The sequence below is a fragment of the Peromyscus maniculatus genome, chromosome 2, assembly GCF_049852395.1.
Source record: "Peromyscus maniculatus bairdii isolate BWxNUB_F1_BW_parent chromosome 2, HU_Pman_BW_mat_3.1, whole genome shotgun sequence".
NCBI classification, from domain to species: domain Eukaryota; kingdom Metazoa; phylum Chordata; class Mammalia; order Rodentia; family Cricetidae; genus Peromyscus; species Peromyscus maniculatus.
Genome location: NC_134853.1, coordinates 67,479,094 through 67,495,185, shown reverse-complemented (window position 1 = coordinate 67,495,185; position 16,092 = coordinate 67,479,094). Strand labels below are relative to the sequence as shown.

Below are 16,092 nucleotides of genomic sequence, written 5' to 3'. Positions count from 1 at the left end.
AGTTGGTAACACAGTGAGCTCTCCATGTTAAGGACAGCAGTATGAGAGGAGGTAGAATTTACTTATATATTCATTCAACAAACGAACATGCCAGGCTCTTTACTAGATTATCAGTAATAAAAGGAGATCTAACAAAGTTTCTACCAACAACGCAGCTGATGTTCGGGTGAAATTAATAACATTTATTAAGAAATGCTTTCTGAGAATATATATGTATATGTATATATATATATATATATATATATACACACACATATATATTCATACATACATCTATAATGGAGCAGTGGTCCAGGGAACAAGTTGTGGTGACAAGGAGATCAGAGTTATTTAAATGAGGCCTCAATGATGAGAGGGGCATAGCTTTTAGATCTGAAAGACCATTTCAAACTGAAAACCAGCAGCAACTGCAAAAAACCCTGAGAAAAAGTACAACCTGATGTGCCTGTGCAGAGATAGAGGGCCAGCAACTCAAAAGCATCGAGAACAAGAGTCAGATTTAAGAAGTAAAGACTAGGTCACTCTGGGCACTGTAGATCAGTCAGGAGTTTGACTTCACTATGAGATTATGATGAGAGGCCAACACGAGAGTTTGAACATGGAGAAGCAAGGATAAGAGTATTAAAAGCTGCTGGGCATAATGGTGCACACCTTTAACCCCGGCACCTGGAGGCAGAGGCAGGAAGATCTCTGTGAGTTCAAGGCCAGCCTAGTCTACACAGTGATTTCCAGTACATCAAGACCTACCCAGTGAGACCCTGTCTTGAAAGGACAACAAAAATTAATGTTAAAGCTGATGGAAGTACTAAAGACACCACCTGGTTTCATCCTATAATAGGGACTAGGGGAGGGGATAAGGGACAAAAGAGAAAGAAAACAGTAATACTGGGGAGTTTCTGCAGGAGTCTAGGTGAGAAAGGCAGCAGATAACCTTAGGCTATGGAAATAAAGACAACGAGAATTGGTTGGTTATATAGGATACCTCTTCAAGTTAACTGGAGTTGTCAATGGTTTGGATGGAAGTGCCATTAAATGAGATAAATAGGCCTATAGAGATGTTTGGGCGCAGGGTGGTTCGAGGGTTCTCTTTACACTTTGGTTGGTTTGCTATGACATTGAGGGGTACCACATTTTGCAACTGGATATGACTCTGAAGCATCGAAGGAAAATTATTCCTGTTCAATTGACAGATATTTCTTTCTTTTTTACTTATTTTCTCTTCCTTTATTTTTCTAAGTTTGTTTCTAGGAACAGATTTTTCTCCTGGCTTTGGGTCTCATTTTCTGCTTCTTATATCTATATCTATCTGTATTATTATTGTTATTATTATTATTCTCTCATACACTTCCTCCTGACCACAGCCTCCCATCTCTCCACTCCTAGTTCCCCCTGTTGCACAAATCCTAATTGGTTTTATAATAAAATCCTGGAGTCAGGTATCAGGGTGAAAGCTGAAAGATCAGAGAAGCAGAGCATCCAGCTACCAGAGTGCTTACCTCTACAAAATCCTCAGCCTGAAAAAGCCTGAGTTCCTGTCTCCTTCCACCTTACATTCCTTCATCCGCCCAGCCATATCACTTCCTGTCTCAACCTCCCTAGTGCTGGGATTAAATGCATGTGTACTACCACTGCCTGGCTGTTTCTCTTTTAGACTGGATCAATTTTGTGTTGCCCAAGGTTGCCTTGAACTCAGATAGCCATCTGCCTCTGCCTCTAGAATGCCTCCTTGAAATTCAGCTTTAAGGCATTTTCTCAATTACTGATAAATGAGGGAAGGCCCAGCCATTGTGGATGCTACATCCCTGGGCTGGTGGTCCTGGGTTCTATAAGAGAGCAGGCTGAACAAGCCAGGGGAAGCAAGCCAGTAAGCAGCACCCCTCCATGACCTCTGCACCAGCTTCTGTCTATGGGATCCTGCTCTGTTTGAGTTCCTGTCCTGACTCCCTTCAGTGATGCACAGCAATGCTGAAGGGTAAGCCTAATAAACCCTTTCCTCCCCAACATGCTTTTTGGTCATGGTGTTTCGTCACAGCAATAAAAACCCTAACACACATGGTATGTACTCACTTATAAGTGGATTTTAGCTGTAAAGGATAACCATGATACAACCCAGAGACCCAGATTCTCCCTGGAATGGGGAAATAGAGTGGATTTCAAGGGTGCACTGGAAATGAGTAGGGGTGAGAACAGGAGGGATCAGGTGGGGGTGGAGGGGAGAGAGTACTGGAAGAGATAATTAATTGAAGAGATAGCTAGAAAAGGCGGGTATTTGGGGTAAGGTAGAAACCTAGTGCAATGGAAACGCCCAGGAATCTACAAGGGTGATCCTAGCTAAGACTCCTAGCAATAGGAGATACGCTGCCTGAACTGGCCATTTCCTCTAACCAGGCAACACTTCCAGGAGAGGGACTGGGACACCAACCCAGCCACATAACCTTTGACCAACAATTCCTCTTACCTACAAGATGTGCTGGGTAAAGGTGGTGCAGAAATTGTGGGAGTGGCCGACCAATGACTGGTCTAGCCTGAGACCCATGCCATGAGAGGGAGCTAACCCTGACAGTGCCTGGAGGGCCAAGACTGAGAGATTGGACAGCCCAGAGACCTAGGATAGACCCAAACATGACTGGCATTAAAAAACATCCTTGTGATGATGCCTAATGATGCTCTGCTACACTCATAGACTGGTGCCCAAGTGTCCTCAGAGAGACTTCATCCAGCAGCTGATGGAAACAGATGCAGAGACCACAGCTATGCATTAGGCTGAGCTCTGGAAATCCTGCGGAAGAGGGGAAGGAAGGATTGGAGGAGCCAGAGGGGTCAAGGACATCACAAGAAAATCCACAGAATCAACTAACCTGGGCTCACAGGACCTCGCAGAGACTGAACCGACAACCTGGGAGCCTGCATGGGACTGACCCTAGGCCCTCTGCATGTATGTTGTAGTTGTGAAGCTTGGTACAATGAGAACAGGATCTGTCTTTGACTCTTTTGTGGGCTTTTGGGACCCTACTCCTCATACTGGGTTGCCTTATCCAGCCTTAATATGGGGGGCGGTGCCTAGTCTTACTGCAACTTGATATGCCATGTTTGGTTGATATCCAAGGGAGGTCTACCCTTTTCTGAATAGAAAGGGAGGAGTGGTGGATGGGTTAGGGGGCTGAGGGGAGGTGTGGGGGAGGAACTGGGAGGAGAAGAGAGGGGAAAACTACAGTCAAGTTGTAAAAAATAATAATAATAGCTGGGCGGTGGTGGCGCACGCCTTTAATCCCAGCACTCGGGAGGCAGAGCCAGGTGGATCTCTGTGAGTTTGAGGCCAGCCTGGGCTACCAAGTGAGCTCCAGGAAAGGCGCAAACCTACACAGAAAAACCCTGTCTCGAAAAACCAATATATATATTAAAATAAATAAATAAATAAAAGTAAAAAAATAAAATTATTTTTAAAACTTTAAAATTGGTGTGTGTGTGTGTGTGTGTGTGTTCACATACCATGTGAGTGCAGTCTTCCAGAGGTCAGAGAGGGAACTTGATTCCCTAGATCTGGAGTTGTAGGAAGTCATGGGTGCTGAGAGCTAAAGTTAAATCCAGGTTCTTTGGAAGAGCAACAAATACTCTTAACTATGTGTGACCCATATTCACCTAAAAAATTTTTAGATGATCCTAATATGTAAGTGTATAAAGTAGGTATACAAATCAAATATTTGAGAATAAATCATAAAGAAGCTTACTTTTTTCTTTTCTTTTTATTTATTTTTTATTGTTTAAAATTAATTAATTTATTTTTCTATTATCAGCTTGATAGAGTATGTATTCTTATCTTAATAGTGAGATGTTTCAATGAGGCTTGCTCAGTAATTGAGAAAACCGAAATTTATTATAAGCAACAGTCGTCCTAGGGACCTCCATGCTATATATATAGCCTCCATGGTTCTATGGGTTGTGGTCTGATTGTTCTTTATTTTATATCTAGAATCCACTTATGAGTGAGTACATACCATGACTGTCTTTCTGGGTTTGGGTTACCTTACTCAGGATGATTTTTTTCTAGTTCCATCCATTTGCCTGCAAATTTCATGCTTTCACTGTTTTTCTCTGCTGAGTAGTACTCCATTGTGTATATGTACCACATTTTTTTCATCAATTCTTCTGTTGATGGGCATCTAGGTTGTTTCCAGGTTCTGGCTATAACAAATAGTGCTGCTATGAACATAGCTGAGCATGTATCTTTATGGTATGAATCAGCATTCCTTGGGTATATGCCCAAGAGTGGGATGGCTGGGTCTTGAGGTAGTTAGATTCCTAATTTTCTGAGAAACCACCATACTGATTTCCACAGTGGTTGTACAAGCTTGCATTCCCACCAACAGTGGAGGAGTGTTCCCTTTGCTCCACATCCTCTCCAACATTGACTGTCATTGATGTTTTTGATCATAGCCATTCTGACAGGTATAAGGTGGTATCTCAGAGTTGTTTTGATTTGCATTTCTCTGATGATTAAGGATGTTGAGCATTTCTTTAAATGTCTTTCAGCCATTTGTGATTCTTGTTTTGTGAATTCTCTGTTTAGCTCTTTAGCTCATTTTTTAATTGGACTGTTTAGTATTTTGATGTCTAGTTTCTTGAGTTCTTTATATACTGTGGAGATCAATCCTCTGTCAGATGTGGGGTTGGTGAAGAACTTTTCCCATTCTGTTGGCTGTTTTTTTGTCTTATTGACTGTGTCTTTCGCCCTGCAAAAGCTTCTCAATTTTGAGAGGTCCCATTTATTAATTGTTGTGCTCAGAGTCTGTGCTGTTGGTGTTATATTTAGGAAATGGTCTCCAGTGCCAATGCGTTCAAGAGTACTTCCTACTTTCTTTTCTATTAAGTTTAGTGTAACTGGATTTATGTTGAGGTCTTTGATCCACTTGGACTTGAGTTTTGTGCATGGTGACAGATATGGATCTATTTGTAATCTTTTACATATTGAGATCCAGTTATGCCAGCACCATTAGTTTAAGATACTTTCTTTTTTCCATTGTATAGTTTTGGCTCCTTTGTCAAAAGCCAGGTGTTCATATGTGCCTGGATTAATGTCAGGGTCTTCAATTCGATTCCATTGGTCTGTATGTCGGTTTTTATACCAGTACCAAGCTGTTTTTATTACTATAGCTCTATAGTAGAGTTTGAGGTCAGGGAAGGTGATGCCTCCAAAGGTTGCTTTATCGTATAGGATTCTTTTAGCTATCCTGGGTCTTTTGGTTTTCCATATGAAGTTGAGTATTTTTCTTTCCAAGTCTGTGAAGAATTGTGTTGGGATTGTGTTGGGATTTTGATGGGGATTGCATTGCAATCTGTAGATTGCTTTTCATAAGATTGCCATTTTTACTATGTTAATCCTACCTATCCATGAGCATGGGAGATCCTTCCATTTTCTGATATCTTCTTTAATTTCTTTCTTTAGAGATTTAAAGTTCTTATCAAAAAGGTCCTTCACTTGTTTAGTTAGTGTTACCCCAAGGTATTTTATATTATTTGTGGCTATTGTAAAGGGTGATGTTTCTCTGACTTCTTTCTCAGCCCTTTTATCATTTGTGTATAGGAGGGCTACTGAATTTTTTGAGTTCATCTTGTATCCTGCCACTTTACTGAAGGAGTTTATCAGCTGTAGGAGTTCCCTGGTAGAGTTTTTGGGGTCACTTATGTATACTATCATATCATCTGCAAAAAGTGAAAGTTTGACTTCTTCCTTTCCAATTTGTATCCCTTTGATCTCCTTTTGTTGTCTTATTGCTCTAGCTAGAACTTCTAGGACTATATTGAATAAATATGGGGAGAGTGGACAGCCTTGTCTTGTTTCTGAATTTAGTGGTGTCGCTTTGAGTTTCTCTCCGTTTAATTTGATGTTTGCTATTGGCTTGCTATAAATTGCCTTTATTATGTTTAGGAATGTTCCTTGTATTCCTGATCTTTCTAAGACCTTTATCATGAAGGGGTGTTGGATTTTGTCAAAGGCTTTTTCAGCATCTAAGGAGATGATCATGTGGTTTTTTTCTTTCAGTTTGTTTATATGGTGTATTACATTGACAGATTTTCATATGTTGAACCATCCTTGCATCCCTAGGATGAATCCTATTTGGTCATGATGGATGATTGTTTTGATGTATTCTTGGATTCGGTTTGCCAATATTTTGTTGAGTATTTTTTGCATCAATGTTCATGAGGGAGATTGGTCTGTAGTTCTCTTTCTTTGTTGCATCTTTGTGTGGTTTAGGTATCAGGGTAATTGTAGCCTCATAAAAAGAGTTTGGTAATGTTCCTTCTGTTTCTATTGTGTGGAACAATTTGAAGAGTATTGGTATTAGTTCTTCTTTGAAAGTCTGGTAGAATTCTGCACTGAAACCATCTGGTCCTGGGCTTTTTTTGGTTGGGAGACTTTTGATGACTGTTTCTATTTCTTTAGGGGTTATTGGTCTATTTAAATGGTTTATCTGGTCTTGATTTAATTTTGGTATGTGGTATTTATCCAGAAAATTGTCCATTTCTTCCTGGTTTTCCATTTTTGTGGAGTACAGGTTTTTGAAGTATGAAAAGAAGCTTATTTTAAAATAATCTTTGGTAAACATTTAATTGTATCATTTATTAAAGATGACCACAAAATCACTGTGCTAATGGAGTAATATCCTTATTCTTCCATAAAGAATTAAATTTTGGCTGAACATATGATTCTGCAAGACACAGAACATTTTCAAGACTTTCCAGAGTCAATCAATATTTTGATGTTATAATTGTGAGTGAGGAGAATGCCACTTCACGTAAATACAGTACACAATAGCGGAAACAAGCTTAGCGTCATTTCAAAAGTTGTTGGAGATTCTGTCCTACTCAAGCTGGGGCTTCACCCTTCTTTGTACCTTTTCTTTTGAGGCAAGGTCTCCCTTACTTGCCCAGGCTGAGTTCAAACTCACTGTGGTCCAGGAAGTTTTGACACAAAATGGGCACTCTTATCCCAAAGCATCGTTCTCATCCCACTTTCCCTCCTATGTGCTTTTCTTCAGTGACGATGCCTTTCCTTTGTATCTCTCAGCATGATCCTCCAAACCTCACCTCCAGTCTTGAGTTCATACTGCTGGACTTTTCCATTTAGGTCTAAGATAAACACTTCCCAAAATAGAAGAATTTGTGGAAGTCAGTTCTCTCTGTCTACCATGTTGCTCCTGAAATCTAATTCAGGTTTCCAGGATTGGCTGCAAGCACCTACTAAGCCAAGATCATGTGAGACATGATCTTGCTACAAAGCCCTGACTGGTTGTAACCTGGTATGTCGCTCAGGCAGGCCCTGAACTCACAGCAATCCTACGTTAGTCTCCCCTGTCCTGGCATTACAGGCATACACCACAGTGCCCAGCTTACTTTCTCTGACCTCAAGCATTGCCTCACTACTCCGTAACTCCATGAAAGCACTTCCAGAAAGGAGGAGTGCCTTCTTCATAATCCCCTTTACCCAGAATTCAGTCTGCTGTAAGTAGCTGTATACAGTGCACAAGAATGTCCAGGGGGTTCAGCATTTACTGGAGGAAAGGAGAACAGCACTCTGTACACTTCCCTGGAGAGCAAGTCTTGAAATTGCTTTGACTTAGCTAGAATCCACCACTACCACCTATTATTCTGTTTCCTGTAAAGGCCTTGAGCTAGCTCACCACTATACCTATTGTTCTTTGTGTCCTATTTTGGAGGGATGTTGGTCAGTGAATCCCAAGTGAACCTCCTGCCTAACATTCCCCTGAGAAGTTAAAAAAATATATGGGCAATGACTCTTGTCTGGCTACTTCCTCCTAAGTGAGAATGTGTTATAATGGGGCCAGGGACCTCCACTGCCTCTGGGGAGGGCCAGTCCAGGGGCCTTCTAGAGAAAATGTTTTAACATTTATCGAATATACATATGTATGAAAATGTGCCACAACAACATATGGAAGTCACAGGACAATTTGCAGGCGATGATTCCTTTCTTCTATCATGTGGGTTCCAGGTAACAAATTCAGGTTTTCACGTTTGAAAGCAAGTGCCTTTACCCACTGAGCCATCCTGCCAGCCATACAGGGGTGTTTGATATAGAAGGAGGTGGCCATGGTGGTGAAGGCTTGGTATCCCTTCTCAGCATCATTCATTGTTTTAGTGCAGAGCCTTATTTGTTGTCAAAATTGACCATGTACACCACCAGACACTACTGTCTTCCGTTTCCTCTGGTGTCAAATTCAGCAAGTCTGTGTTGTTGTGCTCCTAAGTGAAAACTATCCACGTGGGACACAGTGGTAGAACAAGCTATCGAAAGTTCAAGCAGCACAAGCCAGGAAGCAGGAACGTGCTCTTTCGACACAGTGGGCCGAGCTGAGTGCCAGCGCTACTGTCTTGGCTGCCAACCCAAACCCTTAGTGGCGCCCACGTGTTACTCAAATGGAGCTCAGCTGCCACCCACAGCTTCCCATTCAAGAGGCCTGGATTTGCCCCAAACTCCTCTTTTCATCTTTCTCTTCCACTACCCCATTGCAAAGCGGCCTATTTGTGGCCCATTCTCCTCGTCTATGCCACTGTCCATACAGTCACTTCTAAAGTGACGCCTTCCTCCATCTTAGGTCCCTCCAGAGCTAGCTACAAAGGCCAGGACTGGGAGCTTCTCAATGAAGTCTCTATGCTCCCACAGAAAAAATACTTGACCCCTCCAACTCCCACAATACTTTGATTTTATTCTCCTATAATAATTTTTTTGAATTTCATCTTCTTTACCAGTCTGGTAACTGGAACCACATTTATTCCCATGTCTTCTAAACAGGGGAGGGTTTTGTTTTGTTTTGTTTTGTTTTGTTTTGTTTTTAAGGAAATTGATTAAGGAGTGAACACAGGGTTGGCAAGATGGTTCAGTGGGTAAATAGTCTGCTCTATGAGCCTCATCTCTAGAACCCACAGAAGGAAAATCAATTCCTGAAAGTCGTCCTTTGATCTTTATACACATGGACATAAACACACAAATAATAAACAACACGATTTTTTAAAGACAAATGAACACAAACAACAGGTGTTGTTTTAAGGTGTGTTACTTTTGTTTATGTTGCATTTGTTTAACTCGGTGAAGCTGTGTTACTGTGCCTGTCTAGAACACCTGATGGTCTGATAAAGAGCTGAACAGCCAATAGCAAGGAAGGAGAAAGGATAGGCGGGGCTGGCAGGCAGAGAGAATATATAGAGGGAGAAATCTGGGAGGAAAAGAAGAAGTAGCCAGAGAAGGAGGAGGACCCATGGGCCAGTCACCCAGCTACACAGCAAGCCACAGAGTAAGAGTTACAGGAGTAAGAGAACAGGAAAAGCCCAGAAGCAAAAGATAGAATAACTTAAGGGAAGCTGGCAAGAAACAAGCCAAGCTAAGACTGGGCATTTATAATTAAGAATAAGCCTCCGTGTGTGATTTATTTGGGAGCTGGGTGATGGGCCTCCCAAAAGAGCTAAAGAACCCTAACAACAGGTGGGCTTATTTAAAATACCAGTCCAAGGAAAACCTTCCTGAAACACAGTCATTACATGATGTCTCCTGCTGATAAATTCTTCAAGATTATAGCTACAAAGAATACAAGCACATTATCTGCCTGATGCTGAAAATAAGTTCTGGGACCTGTGTGTCTCTCAGCTAAAAGCAATCCAAAGGCACATTATCCTTAGCTGCCCTACTTCATTAGGGACAAATGTGGTAGCCATACAGTGAGGCATTCCTGTGACTAACTCAATCCAGCTTCCTACCCTGGGGGACTCTAGGCCTCACATGATACTTCACAGTAAAAAGCAGTACATTTCTAATGGGTCTAAGACACTCCCACGTGAGGTTCCCAGTCTTCAAATGTCCACAAGGAAATCAAACTAAATTAAAATAGGTCTCAGGTGTTTCTGCTAGTTTGGCTATTTGTCCCTGTGTTTTTTCCAATCATGGTCTTGATATCTCTTGCTCATATAATCCCTCCTCTCTCTCACCGATTGGACTCCTGGAGCTCCGCTTGGGGAGACCTTGCCTTGGAGGAAGTAGGAATGGGGGGTGAATAGGGGGGAAAGGCTGGGGAGTGGGAGGAGGGAGGATAGGAGAATCCACGGCTGATATGTAAAATTAAATTAATTATAAAATAAATATAAAATAAATTAATTATAAAATATTTATTAAAAAATAGGTCTCAGGTTTAAAAAAAATTCAGAATTGCCTTCCAAATGGGCATGGCAATATACCCCTTTAATCCTTGTAGTCAGGAGACAGAGGTAGGAGATTTCTGTGGGTTTGAGATCAATTTGGTCTATGCACAGAGTTTCAACAAAACACAGAATTGCCTTCTGTATCCACCAAGAATGCCTGGGCTAGGAGTCATTCTGGATCTCTGATAACATTCTAGGATCACTCTGATTCTGGAAATTATTGAATTTCAGAATTAGAAGGGCACTGGGAGCTAGCTACTTCACCCTCCCACCCTTAGTAGTTTTTCCTTTATGTCCAGCCTGTTTAAACACTTCCAGTGAAAAAAATCTCTCCAGACAACTTCGGTATTTTCAGCCAGGTCTGTTTATGAATTCCTTTATGCATACACTTTCTCCGGACTCTTACGAAACATGGAAGGCTAGAAAGGGCCAATAACAGGATTTGCCTAAATTGATCTTGAGTTCTTCCTAGCTGGCCAGCGCTGAGACAAACAAGTTCCTATCCCTTGAACGTGGTACTTGATACAGTGTTCAATCTGTCTTCTCCATGGTCATCTTCCAGCAGGAGAGAGTGTGTAAGGCCACTGGTGTAAGAATTGTGCTTCAGAGTTATGCTCCTGAGACCTAACATCCAGCCACTCCATCTACCTATTACGTGGGCAGCCAACCAAACAACAGACCATGAGCACTTTCTTTTTCTCTAGCACTAATCTTGAACATCCTAGCTTTACTGTTTGCCCTAATTCTCGAATGCACTCAACTCCATGTTATCCATCCTCAAACTCTTTCAGGAATTTCTCTTCTCCAGCATGGTGTCACTCAGAGATTTCCAGTACCTTCTCTTATATTCTCCCCTCCTCTTTCAATTCAAGTCCAACAAAGGGCCAAATGACTGAGCTTATCCAGACACACACTGTCTAAGCAAGAGATGGTCCAGTGACCTCAATTATACATTTAACAATAGTCTGTTGGATTACTCCTGTCTTCCTCAAAGGCTCAAAGATTAGAAACAAACTCACCTTAAGCCTTGTGAAAGATATTTCCACCAAGGTTATCATAGCATGGCTCTCTGTTCGCAAATCTTCAGAATCAAATTACTTATCCATCTGTTTCAACTCTTTAGTTAAAAGTTACTCTTACTGACCTCTAAAAATAATACTTAAACACTACTCTCATGTACAAACTCAATAATAACCTCAAGTTCAATTTTGCAATTTTTTCCCCTCTCGACTCTGTAGCAAAAGTAGTTCCAGGCGAGGTCAGAGGCAAATGAAGTTTGAATCCTAGCCAAGTTTTTTGCAGTTCTATTTTTGCAGTGTTTTTTTTTTTTTTTTTTTTTTTTTTTTTTTTTTTTTTTTTTTTTGAGACAAGGTCTCCTGTAGCTGAAGCTGGTCTAGAACTCACTATGTACCCAGGCTGGTCTTGGATTCTTGATCATCCTTCCTCCATCTCCCAAGTTCTGGGTTTACAGATATGCCACCACACCCAGCAAGCTATATAATTTCCCCCCATTCTGGTCATGTGGTGGTTGAACCTAGGGCATTGTGCATGTTAGACAGGTCTCCTACACTGAGCTACTACATCTTCAGCCAATGCAGATCCCAATTTGTAAGGTGCTTCTAGGAAGATATCCATTCAATGCTTTACAAATGTGGTGGTGGCGCACTCAGGAGGCAGAGACAGAGAGATCTCTGTGAGTTCGAGGCCAGCCTGGTCTACAGAGCAAATTCCAGGAAAGGCGCAAATCTACAGAGAACCCTGTCTCAAAAAACGAAACAAACAAAAAACAAAAGCAAATGTCCGGAAATCACAAGTTGTGTGAGTGGAGCATGGCAGAACGCAGGACCAGGCAAATATCAGTAATGCTTGATGAACTCTACCTCAACTGATGTAAGCAGACTACTTACCTGAAATAAAAACTGTTATGTATTTCATCTCAGAGAAGCACCACCTAAGAATGAAACAAAAACTGCTTGTCAGTTTGCTGGCATCCTGATGCTATAACATCTACCATTCATCAAAAATTTAGTGTGATAGACACTTTACTTAGTGCTTTATGCAGTCATCTTGCTTTTTATTTTAAATTTATGTGCCTGTGTTTGTGTGGGAGTAAGTGTACTTGAATGCAGGCGGCTGTGGAGGCCAGAAGAGGGTGTCAGATTTCCTGAAGCTGGAGTTATGGAAGATTGTGGTTGCTGGGAACTGGGCTTGGGTCTTCCGAACAGCAGCAAGTGTACTTATCTGCTGAGCTGTCTCCCTAGCCCCTTTCAGTTTGTTTTTGAGACTTGGTTTCATTATGCTGCACCGTGGCCTTGAACTCACAATCTTCTGCCTCAGCCTGCTGAATAGCTAGAATTACAGGCACATGCAGTATCCAGTTCATGATGGAAAAAAAAATCTCAAAGTAAAGCATACAGCCAAGATTAATCAAATCAAAATAGTGGATTCAAAGCATCAGTATTATCCAATATCAAATGATTCCAACGTGTATTCAAAGCTGAGGACCATTAATACATACTTCCTCATAAGAGACAAAAGAAACCCAATAACTCAATAATTTAAGTGATCAAGGCTCACTGAATGAAAAACCAGGTGACTCCCTAGTGAATGATTAAAAACCCCTGATGTCAGAAGTTAAGGCTCCTGTAGAACTTTTCAATGACTTCTTAGCTTTCTCCCATTAAAAGCCGGTCATTACAATGTGCAACAGACCCCAGGGGATGTACTTTATCTTCCCCTTCAGTCAGTTCATCTACACTTTGAGACCTTGGCTAGAGAAGGAGCTACTTTGTCACGTAGGAAAGGACCTAATATAAAGCGGTCATCCGGGGTATCAGGGCTCCGTGCTGGGTACTTTTACATACATCACAGAATCTTCACAATTACCCTTCAACAAAGGCACCAGCATCCTCATATACAGATAAGGAGACTGAACCTTACAGAATTTTAACATAGGGAACACTACACTATTTGGTGATTTGTTCCTGGAGAAAATGTTGTTTGCTATTTCCTTTCCCATCCTCCAACTTGTCTGTCTTGGTCTGGGAAGCTGAATTCTATGAACTATTTCCTCTATACTCTCTCAACTCTAGACTGCCATTTAGGTCTTACCAATGAAAAGTACTAGTGGGCAATTGAAGAGCATTGGAAACGTTAGGGCATTTATTCCTCTGCACCACTGCAGGAACTTGAGGGGATCTGACACTTCTGGCCTCAGTGGGCACTGGCACTCAAGTGCACAACCCACACACACAGTTAACATTTTAAAGTCTTAAAAAAAATAGGATAAAAAGTCGAATGCTCTACTCCTTTGAACTTCCATCAATTTCCAATACCTGCAAGAGTCTCCTCCTTTTTTCTACTCCAAAGTCTCCATCCTTCCCTGCCTGCCTAGTCTTCCATGAAGTCCCTCTGAGCCTCTACTACAGAACAGGGCAACTCTGTAACTATTGTTGCTGAATCTACTGTGACTTTAGTACCTGTCCTATGGCTCTCTGACTGATCAGCTTTTTCAGCAGGGACATTCTAGGAAGGCAACACATTCATTAAGTTAGGGAAGTTCAACTGAAAGAACATGAGGTCACCTTACCTCATTTCACAGAGGAGGACATCCAGGTCGACACACAAGAGTCCTTTTCATAGTTATACAGCAGCAGAGTTAAATCTAGAACTTAGATTTTTCCTGCTACTTCAGTATGGTGTTGAGTCTGCACTGGATACTTAGTAGGTAATCAATGTGCTGACAATCACCCCTAAATGTATAAGGGTTACTTGTCTCTTATTCAGTGCTAGGGTCTATGCCTAGATAATACCAGACATATAGTAATTGCTCAACAAATATATTTTTCTTGGACGTGGGACTAAGCAAGACAAATTCCTTAAAAGTTAATTGATCAGAACACAGAGAAAATGTATAGTTTTCAACATGCTCTTATGTACATGGGCCCATTTCACCCCTGAGTTAGATATGGAGGAATTACCAGTCCAAATAACAACTGCAGCAAACTGTTACGTAAAGGCCAGGATCCTGAGCAGGATGCATCAGAGACCCATGTTTGTGTGTTCTGATTCCTGCTTCTTTGCATTTTATGTTGCTTTTTCAACTCTGCCTTTCTCTTCTGAGTCTGGGAAGATCATGTGGGAAATATTCAGTGAACAGGTACATCACAAGTTTATTCTGTCCTTTAAAACCCACTAGTTCAGATCTTCTAACCTGAAAGTTTTCCTATTTTTCTTTTGTTTAAAACTGTATGAAGGGGCTGGAGAGATGGCTCAGTGGTCAAGAGCACTGGCCCAGTGGTGTTGGATCCCCAGCACCTACATGGCAGCTCTAACTCCAGTCCAGGGGATCTGATGCCCTCTTCTGTCTTCCAAGGGCACCCATATAATTGGTGCACAAACATGCAGTCAAAATATCCATAGACATAAAAAAAAAACCTTACCAACTCATCCTATTGAAGTATTATTTAACGTGTGCACTGTATTTCTATACATAGAGTATGGTATAAATTCTTAATATATCCACTAGTGAAGGTGTGTTTTATTCTGTGTGATTAGACTCAGCCTAAAGACCCTTATTTCCCAGACAAAGGGTTACCATTGTGTGTTCTTGAGTAAAAGGGCCAGCACTTTTGATCCTTTTTAATTCTAGTTCTTTGAAGATGATAGGTAAGTGATCTACCATTACGTTACACCCCTTGCTTGGAGTCAGACTATTTGAGACTTTACTATAAGGATAGATTAGAGCCAGGTCCTTATGTATGTGACCAGGTATTCACAAGAGAGAAAAATAATACCTTATCTTTACCCTGCTCTATCAACAAGGAATTAATTGTACATGGAAGGGTCCTCTTCAAATGAACCAAGGCTCTTTCAGATATTTTGCTTGAATTCTCTTACCCAAACTGTTTTGGTGTAGATTTCACCCTTGGTTCTAACTCCCAGGATGTCCTCTGGTACAACCAGAGCACAAGAACTGAGGTTAACTTTAACGCACATACCATTTGGATTTCAGCTTTCATTAGGAGCTTAAATATTAGCTAAGAAAATGACCCCAAGTTCTAAACCAAGGGTCATGTACTCAAAGGCCTCCTAGATGAACAGCCCAGGATAAGAAAACAAGAAGTGAAGTGTGTGGTGAACTGTTAAGACTATTTTAATGTTGTTTCTTACCTCTAACCACGTGCTTTATGGGAATGTGAGCTCAACTAACAAGTCTTTCAATTTTCAAGAACCTGCAAATGTATATTTTAAAACTTTTTAAAAAAAGTTTTGTTTTTACTTTTAAGAGGGATCTCATGTAGCCCAGGCTGGTCTTGAACCCTTGATTCAGTAATGGCTGAAAAAAGTTTTAGTTACCGGGATGAGATCTGGCTCCCTCTTCTGGCCTGAAGGGATATACGCAAGCAGAACACTGTATACATAATAAATAAATAAATTTAAAAAAAAGTTTTAGTTACTGGTGGGTGTGGTAATTTATACTTGTAATCCTAGCAGCCAGGAGGCAGAGGCAGGAGGATCAGTACAAGTTCCAAGTCTGGTCTACAGTGAGTTGCAAGCCATTTAGGGCTATCCAGCAAGACCCTGTCTCAAAGCAAACAATGTCTATGCTAGTAGTTCCTCAGAAAAATAAATAAATAGCTAGCTAGGTACTTATTGACATTAGAAAGCTTGTTCGTGGTAGACAGTTTGATTTTTCCTTCCGGGTAGACATTAAAAGGAAGAGAAAGATAGCAAATGTAGGAGAATCTTAACAGTCTTGGGAAAATGAACAAACTCCCATAGTTAACAGGAATACGGTATGCTGGGGAGAGGGTTAGCCTGCTTCGTGGAATAAGTGGACAAATGTGTGCCCTTTGGGAGTTATGGGGCGGGAGGATAGAGACG

At 41.2% G+C, this 16,092-nt stretch overlaps 1 protein-coding gene across 6 annotated transcripts in view; it reads right to left on the bottom strand.

Annotated features, from left to right (window-relative positions):
- The window catches only part of LOC102905298 (phospholipid-transporting ATPase FetA), a 98,853-nt gene that overhangs the window by 82,431 nt on the left and 330 nt on the right, over nucleotides 1-16,092 (bottom strand). For all 6 annotated transcript variants that reach the window (XM_042271039.2, XM_076564078.1, XM_076564079.1 and 3 more), the window contains exon 2: nucleotides 12,114-12,157. In XM_042271039.2, coding sequence (XP_042126973.2) covers nucleotides 12,114-12,141 — 28 coding nt within the window. In that variant the 5' untranslated portion in view covers nucleotides 12,142-12,157. The remainder of the gene's footprint in view (nucleotides 1-12,113; nucleotides 12,158-16,092) is intronic.